The sequence below is a fragment of the Convolutriloba macropyga genome, chromosome 6 (assembly GCF_964194025.1).
Source record: "Convolutriloba macropyga chromosome 6, txConMacr16.3, whole genome shotgun sequence".
In the NCBI taxonomy this organism is placed as follows: domain Eukaryota; kingdom Metazoa; phylum Xenacoelomorpha; order Acoela; family Convolutidae; genus Convolutriloba; species Convolutriloba macropyga.
The window spans coordinates 71,405,678-71,428,088 of NC_134473.1; the positions used below are offsets into that span (position 1 = coordinate 71,405,678).

The 22,411-nt window shown below is 36.6% G+C and overlaps 3 protein-coding genes across 3 annotated transcripts in view; 2 read left to right on the forward strand and 1 right to left on the reverse strand.

The window, feature by feature from the left end:
• LOC142340586 (glutathione synthetase-like) overlaps positions 1-22,411 on the reverse strand; it is a 494,803-nt gene that overhangs the window by 376,773 nt on the left and 95,619 nt on the right. The window lies entirely within an intron of this gene.
• Positions 1-22,411, forward strand: part of LOC142341395 (uncharacterized) — a 128,676-nt gene that overhangs the window by 104,278 nt on the left and 1,987 nt on the right. Inside the window, exons 15-16 of the mRNA XM_075392322.1 lie at positions 11,080-11,165; positions 20,622-20,717. Coding sequence (XP_075248437.1) covers positions 11,080-11,165; positions 20,622-20,717 — 182 coding nt within the window. The remainder of the gene's footprint in view (positions 1-11,079; positions 11,166-20,621; positions 20,718-22,411) is intronic.
• On the forward strand, positions 12,301-14,123 carry LOC142340585 (uncharacterized). The gene is made up of 2 exons (XM_075391256.1): positions 12,301-13,535; positions 13,927-14,123. The coding sequence occupies exons 1-2, from the start codon at positions 12,398-12,400 to the stop codon at positions 13,962-13,964; spliced, it is 1,176 nt and encodes a 391-aa protein (XP_075247371.1). The 5' UTR covers positions 12,301-12,397; the 3' UTR covers positions 13,965-14,123.

Here is a 22,411-nt window from a genome sequence, read left to right on the forward strand (position 1 = left end):
GTCTGATTTTTCGAATCTATTTGGGATCTCGTTTCGAGATATTGAAATGATTCAGTACAAATTTTTCGGCTTCCAAGTCTGAGCGCATCCTTTTGCCTGCAGACCTGGAAGTTCTCTCTGAATTCGTATTTCTAAGCTAAAACATGGGGCCTTTCGTCTCGGATTTCTTTTACTTTGCTCTAATAAGTTTTTGTAGTCCGATTTGTTGTGAAATATTTTGTTACAAGTCACATGAGTGACTGCAGATGGGGATTGGGTTCTTTTCCAGTTTGATGAGGACGTCGATAGATTTTTGTTGAGCATCCTTTATTTCAGGATTCATATGCTTTGCTTTAGTATAAAATGGACATTGTAACTTCTCCTGTTTTAGTTTTTGTTTAAAGGTTTAAAATTTGTGAGTTTTTTGGGTTCACTGTTATGAGAATGTTTATACAAAGTTGTGTTTGAAATAAGTACAAAAGCAAAAGACTTTTAGTAGAATGTACCGTGCCTGAGATCTGGAACCAGTGGAACGGTTTGTTTTTTTAATGTTGTGTACCTTATTGGACCGAAACTCCATCCACCAGTTTCATTTAAAGAAGGACGATGGAATCTTTTGCAAAAAACATTATTGCTGTGTGGACGCATTGAGGTCTTGGAAGTCATGAATTTGACAAACTTTGGGCTCGTTGGCTTTTCCCAGTTGTGAGCTTCCACGAAACGCTTCAATTTTGTCGAAGCCCTTTTAAAGCCGTTTGCTAGAAAAATTGACGACAGTTTTGCTGAAAATACGCATAGCGTCTAATCATTTTCTATTGTCTTCACTGGCGTTGGAGACCAGCTTCGCTTTTTCCATTATGTTTTTAAAATTTATTTCTAGGTCTGGTTTCTGGAATGATCTTTGAGTAATTGATTTTGGTTGATTCTGTCTATTCTACATTGGTTCAAGTTGAAATTGAGGTAATGGGTATCAATCATGACTTTCCGCCAGCCTTGCAGTTGTATGTGACATTTTTAGACTATTATAATATTGTGGGGCACAAACGGAAAAGATCCACTCTACGAAACATTATCAATGCAAAAACAGGCGTAGTTAGTTCACACATGCTAATGAACAGATGGTATTGCGTATATGGCACTGCTTCGATTGACTCCCTCAGGATAGTCATGTAACAGCCCTTTTAGTGGAATGTACCGTGAAACCAATAATGTACCGTGCCTGAGATCTGGAACCAGTAGAACGGTTTGTTTTTTTTTTATGTTGTGTACCTTATTGGCCCGAAACTCCATCCACCAGTTTCATTTAAAGAGGAACGATGGAATCTTTTGCAAAATACATTATTGCTGTGTGGACGCATTGAGGTCTTGGAAGTCATGAATTTGACAAACTTTGGGCTCGTTGGCTTTTCCCAGTTGTGAGCTTCCACGAAACGCTTCAATTTTGTCGAAGCCCTTTTAAAGCCGTTTGCTAGAAAAATTGACGACAGTTTTGCTGAAAGTACGCATAGCGTCTAATCATTTTCTATTGTCTTCACTGGCGTTGGAGACCAGCTTCGCTTTTTCCAGTATGTTTTTAAAATTTATTTCTAGGTCTGGTTTCTGGAATGATCTTTGAGTAATTGATTTTGGTTGATTCTGTCTATTCTACATTGGTTCAAGTTGAAATTGAGGTAATGGGTATCAATCATGACTTTCCGCCAGCCTTGCAGTTGTATGTGACATTTTTAGACTATTATAATATTGTGGGGCACAAACGGAAAATATCCACTCTACGAAACATTATCAATGCAAAAACAGGCGTAGTTAGTTCACACATGCTAATGAACAGATGGTATTGCGTATATGGCACTGCTTCGATTGACTCCCTCAGGATAGTCATGTAACAGCCCAACTGTGGTATTAACTACTTCCATATAATGCTAAAGAATGAGAGCTCAGAGGACTCGAACCTCCTTTCTCCTGAACCGCGAGCGGGCTTGCTAGCATTGCACCAAATCTCTACTGAAGTAGCAACTTTGTTAGCTTGATATACCACAAGCTGGGTTATTACATTCGGTTAGAACAAAGTCTTAATGGAAGTGAGCGAGGTTGATTGGATTGAGAAGTCAGAGAAAGGTTCAAGGACACTGTCTTTTTAGCTGCTATTCTTCATCATTGAATACTATTTGATTGATGAAATAATTTTTATCACGTCATATCAGGAGGTTACTACATTTTTCAAATTCGCACATTGTTCGCACCATTGTTTGTCAGTTGATTGAAGCATTTTTAAGTAAACATTGGTATTTTTTTCCCATCAGTTTTGAAAAATTCAGGATTTAGAAACACTTTTTGGTCGTAAATTTTCAGAATATTGGCTTCAGTACCACTTCTTTTTTGACAGGACTATCAAAGGTAATTATCAGTGTTTTTGTTTAATCAAGCTTGCCTGGTCTGATTTTTCGAATCTATTTGGGATCTCGCTTCGAGATATTGAAATGATCCAGTACAAACTCTTCGGCTTCCAAGTCTGAGCGCATCTTTTTGCCTGCAGACCTGGAAGTTCTCTCTGAATTCGTTTTTCTAAGCTAAAACATGGGGCCTTTGGTCTCGGATTTCTTTTACTTGTTGCTCTAATAAGTTTTTGTAGTCCGATTTGTTGTGAAATATTTTGTTACAAGTCACATGAGTGACTGCAGATGGGGATTGGGTTCTTTTCCAGTTTGATGAGGACTTCGATAGATTTTTGTTCAGCATCCTTAATTTCAGGATTCATATGCTTTGCTTTAGTATAAAATAGACATTGTAACTTCTCCTGTTTTAGTTTTTGTTTAAAGGTTTAAATTTTGTGATCTTTTAGGGTTCACTATTATGAGAATGTTTATACAAAGTTGTGTTTGAAATAAGTACAAAAGCAAAAGACTTAGTAGAATGTACCGTGCCTGAGATCTGGAACCATTGGAACGGTTTGTTTTTTTTTATGTTGGGTACCTTATTGGACCGAAACTCCATTCACCAGTTTCATTTAAAGAAGAACGATGGAATCTTTTGCAAAAAACATTACTGCTGTGTGGACGCATTGAGATCTTGGAAATCATGATTTTGGCAAATTTTGGGCCCGTTGGCTTTTCCCATTTGTGAGCTTCCACGAAGCGCTTCAATTTTGTCGGAAGCCCTTTTAAAGCCGTTTGCTAGAAAAATTTACGACAGTTTTGCTTAAAATAGGCATAGCGTCTACTCTTTTTTTATTGTCTTCACTGGCGTTGGAGACCAGCTTCGCTTTTTCCAGTATATTTTTAAAATTTATTTCTAGGTCGTGTTTCTGGAATGATCTTTGAGTAATTGATTTTGGTTGATACTGTCTATTCTACATTAGTTCAAGTTGAAATTGAGGTAATGGGTATCAATCATGATTTTTTCCGTCAGCCTTGCAGTTATATGTGACATTTTTAGACTATTATAATATTGTGGGGCACAAACGGAAAAGATCCACTCTACGAAACATTATCAATGCAAAAACAGGCGTAGTTTGTTCACACATGCTAATGAACAGATGGTATTGCGTATATGGCACTGCTTCGATTGACTCCGTCAGGATAGTCATGTAACAGCCCAACTGTGGTATTAACTACCTCCATATAATGCTAAAGAATGAGAGCTTAGAGGACTCGAACCTTCTTTCTCCTGAACCGCGAGCGGGCTTGCTAGCATTGCACCAAATCTCTACTAAAGTAGCAACTTTGTTAGCTTAATATACCACAAGCTGGGTTATTACATTCGGTTAGAACAAAGTCTTAATGGAACTGAGCGAGGTTGGTTGGATTGAGAAGTCAGAGAAAGGTTCAAGGACACTGTCTTTTTAGCTGCTATTCTTCATCATTGAATACTATTTGATTGATGAAATAATTTTTATCACGTCATATCAGGAGGTTACTACATTTTTCAAATTCGCACATTGTTCGCACCATTGTTTGTCAGTTGATTGAAGCATTTTTAAGTAAACATTGGTATTTTTTCCCATCAGTTTTGAAAAATTCAGGATTTAGAAACACTTTTTGGTCGTAAATTTTCAGAATATTGGCTTCAGTACCACTTCTTTTTTGACAGGACTATCAAAGGTAATTATCAGTGTTTTTGTTTAATCAAGCTTGCCTGGTCTGATTTTTCGAATCTATTTGGGATCTCGTTTCGAGATATTGAATCGATCCAGTACAAATTTTTCGGCTTCCAAGTCTGAGCGCATCCTTTTGCCTGCAGACCTGGAAGTTCTCTCTGAATTCGTATTTCTAAGCTAAAACATGGGGCCTTTCGTCTCGGATTTCTTTTACTTTGCTCTAATAAGTTTTTGTAGTCCGATTTGTTGTGAAATATTTTGTTACAAGTCACATGAGTGACTGCAGATGGGGATTGGGTTCTTTTCCAGTTTGATGAGGACTTCGATAGATTTTTGTTCAGCATCCTTTATTTCAGGCTTCATATGCTTTGCTTTAGTATAAAATGGACATTGTAACTTCTCCTGTTTTAGTTTTTGTTTAAAGGTTTAATTTTTTTGAGTTTTTTTGGGTTCACTGTTATGAGAATGTTTATACAAAGTTTTGTTTGAAATAAGTACAAAAGCAAAAGACTTTTAGTAGAATGTACCGTGAAACCAATAATTTACCGTGCCTGAGATCTGGAACCAGTGAACCAGTGGAACGGTTTGTTTTTTATGTTGTGTACCTTATTGGACCGAAACTCCATCCACCAGTTTGATTTAAAGAAGAACGATGGAATCTTTTGCAAAAAACATTATTGCTGTGTGGACGCATTGAGATCTTGGAAATCGTGAATTTGGCAAATTTTGGGCTCGTTTGCTTTTCACATTTGTGAGCTTCCACGAAACGCTTCACTTTTGTCGGAAGCCCTTTTAAAGCTGTTTGCTAGAAAAATTGACGACAGTTTTGCTGAAAATACGCATAGCGTCTAATCATTTTCTATTGTCTTCACTGGCGTTGGAGACCAGCTTCGCTTTTTCCAGTATATTTTTAAAATTTATTTCTAGGTCGTGTTTCTGGAATGATCTTTGAGTAACTGATTTTGGTTGATTCTGTCTATTCTACATTGGTTCAAGTTGAAATTGAGGTAATGGGTATCAATCATGACTTTTTCCGCCAGCCTTGCAGTTGTATTTGACATTTTTAGACTATTATATTATTGTGGGGCTCAAGCGAAAAAGATCCACTCTACGAAACATTGTCAATGCAAAAACAGGCGTAGTTAGTTCACACATGCTAATGAACAGATGGTATTGCGTATATGGCACTGATCCGATTGACTCCGTCAGGATGGTCATGTAACAACCCAACTGTGGTATCAACTACCTCCATATAATGCCAAAGAATGAGAGCTTAGAGGACTCGAACCTCCTTTCTCCTGAACCGCGAGCGGGCTTGCTAGCATTGCACCAAATCTCTACTGAAGTAGCAACTTTGTTAGCTTGATATACCACAAGCTGGGTTATTACATTCGGTTACAACAAAGTCTGAACGGAAATGAGCGAGGTTGGTTGGATTGACAAGTCAGAGAAAGGTTCAAGGACACTGTCTTTTTAGCTGCCATTCTTCATCATTGAATACTATTTGATTGATGAAATAATTTCAATCACGGCATATCAGGAGGTTACTACATTTTTCAAATTCGCACATTGTTCTCACCATTGTTTGTCAATTGATTGAAGCATTATCAAGTAAACATTGATATTTTTTCCCATCAGTTTTGAAAAATTCATGATTTAAAAACACTTTTTTGGTTGTAAATTTTCAGAATGTTGGCTTCAGTACCAGTTCTCTTTTGACAGGACTATCAAAGTTAATTACCAGTGTTTTTGTTTAATCAAACTTGCCTGCTCTGATTTTTCGAATCTATTTGGGATCTCGCTTCGAGATATTGAAATGATCCAGTACAAATTCTTCGGCTTCCAAGTCTGAGCGCATCCTTTTGCCTGCAGACCTGGAGGTCCTCTCTGAATTCGTATTTCTAAGCTAAGATATGGGGCTTTGGTCTCAGATTTCTTTTACTTTGCTCTAATAAGTTTTTGTAGTCCGATTTGTTGTGAAATATTTTGTTACAAGTCACATGAGTGACTGCAGATGGGGATTGGGTTCTTTTCTTCTTTGATGAGGACTTCGATAGATTTATGTTCAGCAACCTTTTTTTCAGGATTCATATGCTTTGCTATAGTATAAAATGGACATTGTAACTTCTCCTGTTTTAGATTTTGTTTAAAGGTTTAAAATTTGGGAGTTTAAAATTTGAGTTTTTTGGGTTCAGTGTTATGAGAATGTTTACACAAAGTTATGTTTGAAATAAGTACAAAAGCAAAAGACTTTTAGTAGAATGTACCGTGAAACCAATAATTTACCGTGCCTGAGATCTGGAACCAGTGAACCAGTGGAACGGTTTGTTTTTTATGTTGTGTACCTTATTGGACCGAAACTCCATCCACCAGTTTCATTTATAGAGGAACGATGGAATCTTTTGCAAAATACATTATTGCTGTGTGGACGCATTGAGATCTTGGGAGTCATGAATTTGGCAAATTTTGGGCTCGTTGGCTTTTCCCAGTTGTGAGTTTCCACGAAACGCTTCAATTTTGTCGGAAGCTCTTTTAAAGCCGTTTGCTAGAAAAATTGACGACAGTTTTGCTGAAAATACGCATAGCTTCTAATCATTTTCTATTGTCTTTACTGGCGTTGGAGACCAGCTTCGCTTTTTCCAGTTTGTTTTTAAAATTTATTTCTAGGTCTTGTTTCTGGAATGTCTTTGAGTAATTGATTTTGGTTGATACTGTCTATTCTACTTTGGTTCAAGTTGAGATCTTGGAAGTCATGAATTTGGCAAATTTTGGGCTCGTTGGCTTTTCCCAGTTGTTAGCTTCCACGAAACGCTTCAATTTTGTCTGAAGTAATAGTTAAGTGACTCTGTTTGAAGTCACTGAGAACTTCTGACGTTTATCGAGAGCCGCGAAGCAGTCCGAGATAGTCAGAATTTCGAAGTGAATTCTGCAGAGTCACGTAACCATGCTTAAAACACACGAAACGCCCACGTTTTAAAATGACAAAAGTCATTGAAATTCAACTTCTGGCTAAGAAGCAACTTCTGGCATTTTAACTTCTGGTACTGCAGACTTTCGGCATTTTAAAATGTGCACGTGAGTGTTTTGAGCGCTTTTAAAGCCGTTTACCAGAAAAATTGACGACAGTTTTGCTTAAAATAGGCATAGCGTCTACTCTTTTTTTATTGTCTTCACTGGCGTTGGAGACCAGCTTTGCTTTTTCCAGAATTTTTTTTTCAAAGTCCCGTTTCTGGAATTATCTTTGAGTAATTGATTTTGGCGTATCCTGTCTATTCTTTATTGGTTTAAGTTAAAATTGAGTTAATGGGCATCAATCAAGACTTTTTCCGTCAGCCTTGCAGTTGTATGTGACATTTTTAGACTATTATAGTATTGTGGGGCAAAAACGGAAAAGATCCACTCTACGAAACATTATCAATGCAAAAACAGGCGTAGTTAGTTCACACATGCTAATGAACAGATGGTATTGCGTATATGGCACTGATCCGATTGACTCCGTCAGGATAGTCATGTAACAACCCTTTTAGTAGAATGTACCGTGAAACCAATAATGTACCGTGCCTGAGATCTGGAACCAATGGAACGGTTTGTTTTTTTTTATGTTGTGTACCTTATTGGACCGAAACTCCATCCACCAGTTTCATTTAAAGAGGAACGATGGAATCTTTTGCAAAATACATTATTGCTGTGTGGACGCATTGAGATCTTGGAAGTCATGAATTTGGCAAATTTTGGGCTCGTTGGCTTTTCCCAGTTGTTAGCTTCCACGAAACGCTTCAATTTTGTCTGAAGTAATAGTTAAGTGACTCTGTTTGAAGTCACTGAGAACTTCTGACGTTTATCGAGAGCCGCGAAGCAGTCCGAGATAGTCAGAATTTCGAAGTGAATTCTGCAGAGTCACGTAACCATGCTTAAAACACACGAAACGCGCACGTTTTAAAATGACAAAAGTCATTGAAATTCAACTTCTGGCTAAGAAGCAACTTCTGGCATTTTAACTTCTGGTACTGCAGACTTTCGGCATTTTAAAATGTGCACGTGAGTGTTTTGAGCGCTTTTAAAGCCGTTTACCAGAAAAATTGACGACAGTTTTGCTTAAAATAGGCATAGCGTCTACTCTTTTTTTATTGTCTTCACTGGCGTTGGAGACCAGCTTTGCTTTTTCCAGAATTTTTTTTTCAAAGTCCCGTTTCTGGAATTATCTTTGAGTAATTGATTTTGGCGTATCCTGTCTATTCTTTATTGGTTTAAGTTAAAATTGAGTTAATGGGCATCAATCAAGACTTTTTCCGTCAGCCTTGCAGTTGTATGTGACATTTTAAGACTATTATAGTATTGTGGGGCACAAACGGAAAAGATCCACTCTACGAAACATTATCAATGCAAAAACAGGCGTAGTTAGTTCACACATGCTAATGAACAAAATTTAATGGGGACAGTTTCCATTTAAGAAGACAGTTGGGTTTTTTGGTATGATAAATTATGAATGTATGAATATGAATGAAGCAGGTATCAAAATGGAAAAATGGCGGAAGTGTTTCCGGTTCTTTTCCGTTTGCCCCCCCCCCCCCCCCAGTACGTTATGCGCCCCCCCCCAGAACGTTATGCGCCCCCAGTTACAGAGCACGTGCCATTACGTTGTAAATCATTATGTAAAAATATGGCACGTGCGTCTGGGGGGGGGGGGGGTGCAAATAATATGCGCCCACTAAGCTGGGGGGGGGGGCACAAACGGAAAAGATCCGTGTTTCCTTTTCCTATGCTAGAGTTTGACCATGTACACAGGTCAGAATATGACGGGTGAAGGAAACAGATGCAAAGTGACCTCATTCAGCTGCTTTTTTGTTATCTTCAATCGAGAGCTAAATGAAGATCATAATTTACATGCGATAAATAAGGAAGTGTAGTTGTTTCTAATTGCGCACGTGGTGATTTTTGCTTGACAAAGATGGTACTAAATTGTCAACAGTTTTCGGGTCAATCGATTACCTGCAACTATGCTGAAACAAACCTCACGCTCCGCCACACCTAGTGTCGGGGGAGTCGCCAATCGCCCCCCTTCATTATTACGTCACAGACTACGAATCAATCCGTCTACAGGCTGTGAAAAGGAAACTACTCGAGCTCAAATTCCATTTTCATATAACAGCTTTCACAATTATAACAGGCAACTGCAAGTTGTTTTGGATTCATTTTTCGGAAGGTTTAGAAGTGCACTTGCGGCTGGCGGGGGGGGGGGGGGTAAGGGGAGATTAATATTCTAATATTCTGCCTACTAATCATGGTATGTGTGGTAGGGGAAGCGGCAATGTGCGAACTGTAGCGAACTTGGAGGTGTTTAAATTCGCATATTTGTAATTATGGGCGAAAAATAATACAGGATTAATTCCGCTCCCAGTGTTTTCTATGACCCCCATTTATAAAATAGGATCTTTCCCGTTATGCCCCCCTAGCCTAGTGGTCAGATAACCTATAGCCCCCCCCCCCCCCCAATTTTGGTAAATATACCTTAATGTTTTCGTGGGGGAGGCTATAATGGGAAGGACCCACAAATTAGCTGTTGTTGCATAACACGTTACCAAGAGTTGCTGTTACAGTGGAGGAAGGTAGAAGAACAGTTTCTCCCGAACAAAATCATGTAGCCGAAAAATTTCTCGTTGGGAGTAATTTTTGTTTTTAAGTTTTCTGATTTTCACCAGTTGACTGTGTGCGAACTGCAACAAACAAGAACGAAGAGCAAAAGAGTTTCATTAGATGATATTCGCAGCAACATTAGAGACTACAGTTACTATAATTTTGGATCTCTCAGACGTACTAGTTTGAATGATACTGTTTGTGAAAAAAGTGACGCGTCCTTATCATTAACATTCAATCGTAAACAACGGAGCCGTATGAGTTCTTTACCAGTTCAAAACGGGTTACCGGACCCTTTATGCGTGGGTGGTTTTCCTCAAAGTTCATGTAATTCTCGTAGCGATATTTCAAGTTCTCACAATTTAAGTGGCGAGACTCAAGGTTCAATTTATGAATCCAATGTGGACCACACTGTTTATGACTCATCTTGGGATGGTTTTAATGGCCGCTGTCCAGTCTCTGGTAGTCGGCGTGGGTCTTTATCTGGTGATATTTCTGGTAGCAATCAAAAGCGGTTGGATCTGTTTCGTTCCCCTAAATTTAACATCGCACAATTTCTAACACGTTATTATCTTTCTTATTATGGTCAAAAACTGTCTTTCCGATTATAGCCCCCCCCCCACATGAAATTATATCCCCATTATGGTATATTTACCATGATGGGGGGCTATAGGTTACCTGACCACTAAGCTGGAGGCTATAATGGGAAAGACCCCAAAAACTTAATAATTTGACCAGAACTTGTACCCCCAATGAGTCTTTCCCATTATAGCCCCCCCCCCCCCCCCCGTGAAATTGTATCTACGTAAGGATCTTTTCCGTTTGCCGTTTGTTCCCCCCAGCTTTGTGGGTGCATATTATTTGCACCCCCCAGACGCACGTGCCATATTTTTACATGATGGTTTACTATGTAATGGCACGTGCTCTGCTCGGGGGAGCATAACGTACTGGGGGGCACAAACAGAAAAGATCCCTACGTAATAAAGTAGATTTACGGTATTTTTCTTCTTGGCGGTGGGTGCGCTACATTATCTGACCACTAAGCTGGGGTGGCTATAATTGGAAAGATACCCGTTGCCTCAAATATACAATTTTTGGGTGTGCGTATTTTCATGACGGGCTCAATAGGACACCCCCAAATTGTGACTTCGCGTGAAATTCAATTCTCACTCCGGGTTTTTTGCCTTTTTTCTGTGACCCGTCCATGTGCATTATAAGAACTGTATCCTTTCAATGATCTTAAATAGAAAATTAGGAGTTGGAGTTTGTAATTTTTTAAATGGGGGAATGGAACTGATCCGCGATGGTTGGTTGTATGCAGTTACGGTCTGGGTAGTGAAGAGGGTAGAAAGGGTAGTGTTGATGTATTACAGAGTGCCGTACCAACTCCTCAATACACAGGACAGAACTTGGTAGTCGAGGGAACCCAGATCAAGAAGCCAGCTGTCAATGTGCCACGGTGAGTCATTCTTACAACTGTTACTTTTTGGATTTATTCATTTAGCGAAGTACTTCATACGATTATCTAAAGTGATGATCTGACGACATTTTTTCATAAAATATTTCCTGTCGTTCCCAGCATAGCCCGCTGCTTGGTGATCATGTAACATATATCCCTTCAATCATGCTAATTATACAAGAATGGCGGCTATGATTTTGCGGGGGAGACGGCTTTACTGGGAAAGACCCACATTTTCATTCATATAAAGTGGTCAAAATAAATAATATTATTTGCAGACCTCAAGCGCACTCGCTATTGTAAAACATAATGACTTGATTTGCATTTTTTAACTGGGGCGCATATCCTATTGTGAGTCGACAATGAAATAATGAAAAAAAAGATCGATTAATTTGAGTTTCCACATTGTTCTAACCAGTGAAACAGAATAGATCTCATTTGTTTATGGGCATCGTGTGCTCATTTTGCTTATTTATGCGACATCATCTACCACGGCTGATATAAATAAACTGTTTATTGATTGCAGCTTGCGCATTGGGCACCGTTCGGGTTCTGTAAACAGGCCCTTCTCAAATTTCAGCAACTTCAAGCAAGCCCGCTCTTTACACTCTTCTCCTTCCTCTAACTCTTCTAAACTTTCCTCTCTTAAACGGTCCTCCTCTGACTCCTCCCTCATTCGAAGCAAACCAGCCTCTCACTCAAATACACGGCCAAGTGGCCGAACACCAGCTAGCCGAAGAACTTATCGGATTAGTAGTGCTCGTGTCCGGAGCTCTAACGTATCACCAACCAAACAGGGGATCTCGACTTCTGACCAGAAAACATTTGCTTCTCAAGATGCAACCACACGAGGTCAACAAAGCCAGAGCATTTATGGTCGTTCTCGCTCTCGACTTTCGGTCCCAGCAACCCTGCCGAAAGGGCGAGCGGTGAAGTCCGATCAGACAAAAATACGAGTTGGATCTCAAAATCGCCAGATGGGTCGCTCCAGTGGCTCTCAAGAAGGGGGCAGCCTCGCGGTCAGATCCTCTCAAGGTCGAAGTACATCTCGTGGATCTGTGACGTCATCAAATATGACGAATCACACCTCGTCCAGACTTTCTCCTCAGACTTCAACCAACGTAAAAGTAGGCAATTCCAAATATGGAAATAAAAAGTCGATAATCGCATCACATAGCCCACTTTCTTTGCGAAATGGGCAGAAAAACTTCGGTGCTAAGTTTTTGAAGCAAATGATTTTCAAGTGCAATTATTACTTTTTAGAAAAGCTGCCTGACTTGCATGTCAAGCAGGCATTAGTTACAGTCGATGCAATCGAGAAAACTTTGCGAAAAGTGACAATTATCTTGCCGGCTGTTGTTAGTGTTTATCTTCCGGAATACGACAAACACCAGCAAAAAAGACACTTCACTGACTACCCTACTGGACTGTTAAAAGACGATGAAATCACTGAAGTTGCCACTGTTTCAGTCGCTCCGAGAAAGGCGTCATTTTCTTGCGATTATTCGTGTGGCAATGACTCGATCAGTTCCTTTTCCTTTATGAATGGCTTACGAGGTGTTTTGAAAGACACGACTCGCAATTTTCCCGATCCGGCTAGGCTTATTAAAAATGTTGCTTTCAGGAGCCCAATAGAATCCGCTCGCGAGGCCTCGTTTGACGAATCGATGTCGACTTTGATTGACGGCAGCTCTGCCGAATCGCGTGAACTAAGTTTCCTCGCCTGCCAATTAGAAAACGCAAACTTGATGCACGACGTAAGAGATTCACAGCAGTCTGTTCACAGTGGTATAAGACGAAACGCAACACAGTTAAAGAGGCAACATTATCGAGTTCTGAAGACATTACGGAACTTGGCAATGCAAAAATGTGAACCAAATTCGCGACTTTGTAACAACAGGTCACAATCTGTGGGCGATTTGTCAACGTTTTCCAGTGCTGATAGTGGATACGGGTCAAATAACGGGGAAACTGTTGATGAGAATGATTATATGAATTGCGACCGACCTTTTGTCCCCAAAATATTTGACCCGACTTATGAGAACTTGAGCGATAACAGCACAATTTTGTCAAACTTCAGCGTTGAAGGTCAAAGTTGTTCGACTTCTCGGCGGCCAGTTAATTTTGCACCCGCTATTGAAAAGGCTAAATGTGTTGCGCGTTTTATGAACCCGGCTTTGAATCGGGAGCTGACCCGTAAGCATAATGAAATGAATTGGAGGAGACGGCAGATTATTCAGAAGAAAGAGTCATCAGTGGTCCCTAGTTGTAAGGGTTTAACTTCAACGGGTCAGGGCAACCTGGGTTTGACAATTGTTGGGCTCAGTCACAAAGATAACATTCTTAGCAGTTTGTCACAGAGAAGTTTAAGTTCGCTGCTCATTCTAAAACGGCGTTCTCAGATGAAAGTCAAAGTAAGCGACAGGGCAATGGTCCTAACTTAGGTTTTTTTCAGATTTTTTTTGTTGTTGAAATTTTTGTGGCAGTTTAAGCTGCAATCGGCTTCTTCTATTCTAATAAAGGAAACGTAAACATAACTAGAGATAATAACGGTAAGTAAATGTTGGTTTTAGAAAAATCAAATTTGATCCTTTCTTGAAATTTGACTGGAAAAAACGCGCCATTTAGCCATCTAATTTAGCTTGTTTCTTAGGAGTAATTGATATTTTACGTTCAAATTTGACGTCTGTACGCGTTGACAAAGCAAGTCTATTTTACTCTCAGAAGTTATTGCGAAGAACACCGTTTTTGTTTGAAAAAGATGAGCTATCCTATCGATACAGACGAAAATCAAGATGAACAGTTCGTATAGACACACGAAGTAAAGAAAGTCTTTGCGAGATATGAGAGTCGTCAAATATGCGAATTTTAAGTATTCATGTCTTGTAACCGTGCACCAAATTTGTGTATAGATTTGCTATTTATCTTTTTGCTACTGAATACATTTTCTGCCTATAATTTCATATTAATATGCATGAGTTTAAGTTGGGTACTGAGTGGCATTTGTTTCTAGCCCATTTTGACAAAATTGTTGACGGATATTTGAAGACGAGAGAAATAAACTTAGCACCAATGAAAAGTCACTTTTCTAACTATATGATTTCTCCAGAAAATCCAAAAGCTAAATGCTATCAAAGTTGTCAAATTCTTTGACTTAGCACACCTTATGAAGTTGTAAAGAGCGTATTAACAAAATTTCTCCTAAGTACTATCAACTTCGCTGATTTTGATTACGAGACTTAGTTGTAGTAGTTTTGTTAAATATGAGTTAGTCTTGCCTTCTCATGCAGCGCAACTCGAATATATTAAATGAGCCAGGAATTTGAAGAAAATCTTGGACAGCTAGTTTTTCTAACTGAGCGTTTCAAAACATTCTGTTGCAAATATTTTTGGTAACTCAATCAAAAATTGAAGCTTTTCCGTTTGTGTCCCTCCCCGTGTACGTTATGCACCCCCAGTCACAGTTCGTGCCATTACCTAGTAAATCATTATATAAAAATGATCCCAAAAACTTTTTGCTAAAAGCGCAGCTCATTTTCATTCTTTGAAATGAAAATCACGCATTGGAGAAATCAGGTCATCTTTAAGCTTAGCAGCATCTTCCCGAAAAAGTACAAAACTTTTTAATTTTGAAGCTGATGCAAAAGAAATTTTTAACTTCGAAACATGCAAATTCTGACGATTGCCGCAAGAGAAAAAAATAAGCTGCAAGACATTACTCTTCACCACAATTTTTTAGCATCGATAGTGCGCTGATGTATAGATTTTTATACAATTTTTTGTTCCGACCCCAATTAGTGGGGGGGGGGTGGGAACTATATACTCAAAAGGTTTCTTTTGTTCAGTTTATTTTGGCCGATCGATATATTCATCGTAGAGAATCGTGAGTGGTATCATTAGAAAGCTCTTCAAGCGCAGAATTTGAAATTAAAGATGTGTTTTTAATTTCCTTATTTCGACGAGTTATCGAGATTTAAATTTTTTGTGAACATTTTCTATTCTGGTGTGATTTTGTTCACTTTTAGCTTCATTGTTGCTAAATTTCAGATTTGTATCAATATCTTTATACAAAATTGTTTTTGCGGTAACATGAGGAACAATTTTGTGTTCCTTAAAGATAAGCGGCAATTAAAAAAGCTAGTTTTGGTTTCATTGTGAAGTTCACAATCTAAAAGGTTCGATTTTTGTTGTAGCTGTTTTTAAATTTCTTTTCGCAATTTTTTGGTCTTTTTCGTGTCATTTTGAGACAACTACCTTTCCAAATGCAACTATTATTTGTAAAAAAATACCATTTAAGACCAAATGGGCCCAACGAACCTTTATTTGGTTTTCAGGGAATCATGGTTTTTGTGGCCTCGACACTGTGTTTTTACAATTTTTACAGATTTTTTGTTTGGCCTGAGTTTTTGCCTTTTTCTAGTCATATATCTTAAGCTGGTTAAATGAAAGTGCAATTGGTTTCCTAAATAAGATTAAGTGAACCTACCTAATGCATTGAATGCGTACCTAATGCTTGTTGAGACTTTGAATTTTTTCCCTGAAAAATGAACATTAACCAGTTTTAATCTCATTTCTGTGAACTTGTACGTTTTTTTTCTAATTGGCAGGTCGATTAATGATTAATAATAATAAATTAAAAACTTGTCTAGCTATCAGTTTTGTCTCTAATTATTGGTTTTGCAAATTTGACACTAAATTTTTACATGAAATTTTGTTGTTAATGGATTTTCGTTGATAATTGTTGTTCTTTTAGAAGTCTTATCATCTTATGACGATCTTAAAAAGAACCGCTGGCGTTCAAAAGACTTTATTAAACACAAGGAGTTAGTTGCAAAAAGTTATGATTTTAATTACTTGGACGCACTTTTATGATGAATTTCTTATTGTTGCCTGTATTTGTTGTCTTGTAGTCGTGAGACCTATTCTGATTAAAAAAGGATATCATTCAAATCGATGTGTAAATTATCATCTTCAATGCTTTCCGATAAAGCTATTGGTTTTAATGTCTCTGACACTACGAGTTGTTTTTGAGGTTTTTGTGATTTATGTTTATAAGGTCATAGTGTTTGATGTTTTGAAGTCTTATTATCACAATGCTTAGAGATCTCATTATCACAATGCTAGTAGAAAAATGAATCAATATACATATCCAATTTTTTTCCTTGAATACTTTATTTTTTAATGATTTCGACACTTCTCTCAGGCACTTTTTTTAAATTTCTAGTTGTTGCATGAAACTGTTTATAATGTAGTTGTATGATTTCTCTGATTACTAAAGGGTCTCAAAGCTAGGTCTACCCCATTGTAATTTATTCAATATGGCAAATTGATAGCTAATTGTTTTGATTATTAGTTTTTAATTTTGTCTCATCAAAGAAAGTTTCCATGCTTTTTCTTGTGATTTAATCTTTAACCACTTCTTTGGTTTTAAGTCACAGCAATGTTATGTATCCTAGACAATGCGTTTTGGTGAGTGGCGAATTTTTGTAGTTCTTTTTGTTCTCCTTCAAAGTATTGCCGTTGATAAAAAGTGCCATTGATTTTCAAATTAGACCCAAGTGAACAAGTGCAATTTTCCATTTATGTATTAACTGAGCTAATTTAAACAGAAATTGAATTGTTAACGCTTAATAAGAAAATAATATCTGATTACTTTAATGGCTCCAATACTTCGTGTTTTCGTAAATCGTTTTGTAAATTATTCTATGTTTTTGTATCTGTATTTGTTTTGTACACCTGATTTTTGGGTTAGTCTCAACGAAGACAGACTTCTTGAGGAACTCTAGCGAGAAATCTTATTTTAAAGCTAATTTTTTAAAATTGTATTTGGTATTAAAAATTTTGATGGGTTTTGAACTTCGCCCATTTTTTGACTGGTATCTAATCTTTTATGCACAGGTCCCATATGCTGTGTAGTTAAGTCAGTAGTTAAGAGTAGTTTTGGTTTAGTTTTTTTATCTGTTGTTATGTCGATATTGCTACTGTGTGCTCATGGAATTAGATAGAGTTTTTGCCATATTTATTTGTTTTTGTTTATTTTGTCATTTGTATCGTCTAGTAGTCTAATTACTGACAGGTATAAGAACTCTTTTATGCAGCATGGCATTATATAACTATCTTAGTTTTTTGGGTTTTTCTAGCCTTTTTTCTTACACGAACATCTATTTGTCTATATCTTTGATCTCTTCAATTGTTAGACAATTACGTCAAAAGTTTGGATGAGCGGGATTGGATCATTATTTGCAAACGCACATTACCAAGCCTCCTTGTCTATTAATGTTTTCGAAAATCTTCAAATGTGAAAGACACTAAACCAAAAAAAGCTTCAAAAATTCAGGTTTCAGCTTTTGTCTTTGATTTCAACGAAAATAAAAATATTGTAAAAACTTTATGCATAGTGTATTTGTGAAAGGAGAAAAAGGACAATGAAAACTTTTTTTTTACCTTACTCAACATATACATGCACACAAATTATTATTTTAAATCAATCAGCACGAAATAATCATATTAGACAGTAAATTGTTTAAAAATGAGCGAGTATTTTCTATGTCGAAATTGAAAATTGTTTAAAAATGAGCGAAAATTTTTTCATATGTCAGCAAAGGAAACAAATATAATAGTGAAACAATAAAAAGAGCTTGAAAAGATTGATTTTTGTCAACGAACTTGCTTTACCTTGCAATAATTACACAGGAACCAATTATTCAGAATTTTAAATTTATCTCTGCGTGAGCAAAAGTTAGAATCATGCTGTTGAATTTAGCTCAAAAATTATCTCTGCAGAGAAAGGAAGACTTCAAACTAATCTAGTAGATAGCAAACAATTCTATGTTTTTTTGGAGTAAACATTTTAGTTATTCTGATTGTAACTCTCAGGTTAAATATCCACATGCTTTCAAGTATTAAATAAATTACTCGCAGAATCAGTATTGTTATTAGTATAATAAATAAGAAATTGTGGCTGTTCGTTGTCATGAGTTAAAATAAGATATGAACGCTCCTATTTGTCCTTAATGTAATAACAAAAATTCACTGTGGAATGGTTCTGAAAAACAAATTTGTTTCTCATTTGAGACAAAAGCAAAAGCTGTTAGGATTATATGCAATGTTTTCCAATTAGAGACTCAAATCTGAAATTATTTGAACTTAGTTTTCCTTTTTGCAGCCGAACTGAGGAGCAATAATAGAAATTTATCCAGGAAATGAGCGGGGTCGAAACATTATTTGCAAACGCACATTACCAAGCCTCCTTGTCTATTAATGTTTTTGAAAATCTTCAAATGTGACAGAAACTAAACCGAAAAATAAAAAAGCTTCAAAAATTCAGGATTTTGTCTTTGATTTTGTCTTAGCTTTTGTCTTTGATTTCAACAAAAATGAAAATATTGTAAAAACTTTATGCATAGCGTTTTCGTGAAAGAAGAAAAATGACAAGGAAAACTTTTTTTTACCTTACTCAACGTTTACATGCACACGAATTATTGTTTTAAGTCAATGAACACGAAATAATCAAGTTAGACAATAAATTGTTTAAAAATGAGTATTTTCTACAATTCATAAGGATCACGCTTCAGCAAAGTCTAACTGAAAAGTTGATGAAATCCTGAGGAAATTGATAACTGATCGAACATGATTATACAATGTTATCTTTCGAAGCGGTAAATATTCTAAAAACATTTTAAATTAGTTAGAAATTGATTTATTGTTGATGACGCCAAAATTAACATAAGGTTTTCGAAAGGCAGTATTTTACTTGGTAATCTAGGCAATATTTTTTTCTTCATGGCCTCTCTAAATTCATAGCATTTTTCATATATCAACAAGGGAAACAAATATAATTGAGAAACAATAAAGAGCTTGAAAAGATTGATTTTTTTCAACGAAATTGCTTTCCCGGCAATAATTGCAAAAGAACCAATTATTCAGACTTTTAAACTTATCTCTGCGTGAGCAAAAGTTAGAATAATGCTGTTGAAATTAGCTCAAAAATTATCTCTGCAACGAAAGGAAGGCTTCAAACTGATTCATGTTATCTGATAAAACAGCTAAAAAGCGGACTTTTTGTATTATTTTTTCTTTCCAAAATTGGCAAAAATTAGTTCATTTAGCTGACATTGGACCCCCAGACTATCACTTTTCCCCAAGAAAATATCGAAAATGATTTAATAATTTTTGCTCTTCAGAAGCTTTAATATATTATATTTATTCTGTTCAGCTCAAAAACAGACAAAAAACTCATAATGTGCATGGTAAATGCAGAATAGAAGTTCATTATGTTCATGCAAAGTTCAGAATTGTACTCTGAAATTTATCATGAAATGGCTAATAAGTGCCATGATTAGAACTCTGTTCATGGAAAAAATGACATTTTCATGATTCAGTACTGAAATATTATGACACTCAGAGCCGGGTACCCCTTTTATTTTTCTAAAATTGGCTAAAAATGTTTGTGAACTTTAGTAAAGAAAAAAGGCAGCCTCATACCATTATTTCTTAAGAAATGCTTTGAGAATAATTGTGCGGAGGCGGCTACTATAGCTTGTGTGACGAGTGGCATTTACTGCTGACGTGAACACTTTTACCTCTATGAGATTATGAATTAATTTTTGGCTATGTGAAAATATTATCAACCTGCCTCATCTGTTTATCGGTGCGGCATATCATCTTCAAAAATTTATGGTCGATTGATTTCCATCATCTATAATTGTTAAATATGGTAAAGGCGACTCTCTGTTCTGTAGTTGCTCATGTAATGATAAGACAGGTTCTTTGGTTTGCAAAATAGGAACCCACTAAACGGAGGGGAGGGATAAAAAGCGGAAAAATCCCTAACGTATTCAACTGGTCAATGTTTAACAGAAGGAGCAATTATTACAAATGATCTATAAGTCTATATGATCTATCTATAAGTGTTGATTGATAAAAATAATACTTATAAATTTCATGAATGCCTTTGTTTACAGAATTAAGTTTCGCATAAACAATTTACAAATGGATGAAGGGGACACAACGACAGCACACACAGTGCCTTATCTAGTGTGCCTCGTTAAGTTTTTCCGTTTGTGCCCCCCAGTACGTTATGCTCCCCCCAGTTACAGAGCATGTGCCACTACATAGTAAATCATTTTCTAAAAATTTGGCACGTGCGCTTTGGGGTCCAAATAATTTTCACCTTATAAGGCGGGGGGGGGGGGGGGGGTAAGCAGAAAAGACCCGTTTCTTCAAAGAAAAACGTAATCCACTGTATTTGTTTTTGGATCTTTTCCGTTTGTGCCCCCCCCAGTACGTTATGCTCCCCCTAGTTACTGAGCACGTGTTAAAAATCATTATGTAAAAATATGGCACGTGCGTCTGGTGGGTGCAAGTAATATGCACCCACTATGCTGGGGGGGGGGGCATAAACGGAAAAGATCCGGCTTTTTTACTCAAGGTTAACGAAGCTGCATATGTTTTCAGGATCTGTCCGTTGATACTAAGCGACGATTGGCTCACTTCGGCCAAGATGAAGTTGCAAGAGCGCATAAAACTGCGCATTAAGAGCGCCCATCAAAGGCAGAGTTATATATCATGTCGATAGTCTGTAATTCAGATAGATTTAGATATAGATCCACACTGTAGCTAATCTAGTAGATAGCAAATAATTCTATGTTTTTTTGGAGTAAACATGTAAGTTATTCTGATTATAACTCTCAGGTTAAATATCCACATGATTTCAAAGTATTATATAAATTAATCGCAGCATCAGTATTGTTATTATTATAATAAATTTGAAATTGTTGCTGTTCGTTGTCATAGGTCAAAAATAGAATTTGAACGCTCCTGTTTGTCCTTAATATGAAAACAAAAATTCACTGCGAATGGATTCTGAAAAACAAATTTGTTTCTCATTGGAGATACAAACGTGAAAGCTGGTAGGATGGCATGCAATTTTGTCCAATTAGGGACTCAAAGCTAAAATTCTTTGAAATAGGTTTCTTGTTAGCAGTCAATTTTAGAAGTAACAGGAGAAATTTATCCAGGAAATTAGGAGTAACAGGGGCCAATAATGTCTGTACCGAATTGATGGTTTTGATTTTTGTAAACCCACTTTTTGTAATTTTTCTCTCACTTTTTTGATATGATAATGAGGAATTATATGACAGGCATATTTCTTACATCAGCTGATCGATTTTGGCTCTAAATTAAAGTAGAGAGTTATCATAGAAAATAAGCATAAATTGAATTGACTATTCGTGAGTTTCTTTCAATTTGTGAATTCCAAAGTAAAAACCGGTTCGAAACTTGCTATTTGTTTCAAAACTCTTCAAAATTAATTTTTGCTCTGTCTGTGTCAGACAATTATCTGTACATGCCTGATCATTTTTATTTGATAGATATATGTACTAGGGCACCATAATACCTGAGAAACATATTGTTTCCTTCAATATTTTCTGTTTTTCTCTTTTTTTAAACTCAATTTTCTAAATGTTTATAGAATGACATGGGTAGTGTTTTTAATTTTGTTTACACATCAACATGAGTATTTTATCTGAAATAGAATTTTAAAGGGTCAATTTTCAATAGAAACGAAACGAAGAGATTAGACGACGGACTTATTTCTCTTCAAAATTTATCAACATTTTGAAATGTTCCGCCAAATTGCTCACCATTTTTTTTCTCCAATTGAAAATTTTGAAAACAATTTTGAAAGCAGAAAGTAGAATTTCGGATTACTTGTAAAGTAGTAAAAAGTGAAGGAGAGAAGCAGCTGAAACATTAGCATCTAATGTTAGTTGGTCAGCTGGCCCAAAAATTCAAATTCCAAAAAAATTTTAACTTAAAATTTAAAGTAAAGTAAACTTGCAAAAAAACTGATTTCAGGATGTTTTATTTTCTTTCTAATTCGGCCATAGACTAGTGGAGTAGAGGCAGATTTTCGGTTACAAAAGTCTCATTAAGAGCGTCATTTCAGAAATAAATTTTAGAGCAAAAGAGACCGGATCACCGTATTTCTATGGAAGCTAAAGCAAAATACTTGATAGTTTTTTGAAAATTCTTACTTTGAATTTTTGATATCTTCCCTTATGAATAAACTAATCAAGGACGTAACGTGACAACTAGTAGTTTTCTGGTTTTGTCTGCATAATTATGATATCTGATGTGCTCAATTTTCAAAAATGGCTTTCAACTTTCAGAGGTAAAAGAAATACAATTTTTGAACTTTCATGAACTGTTTTTTTTATTTATATAATTTTTGCTGGAGCATT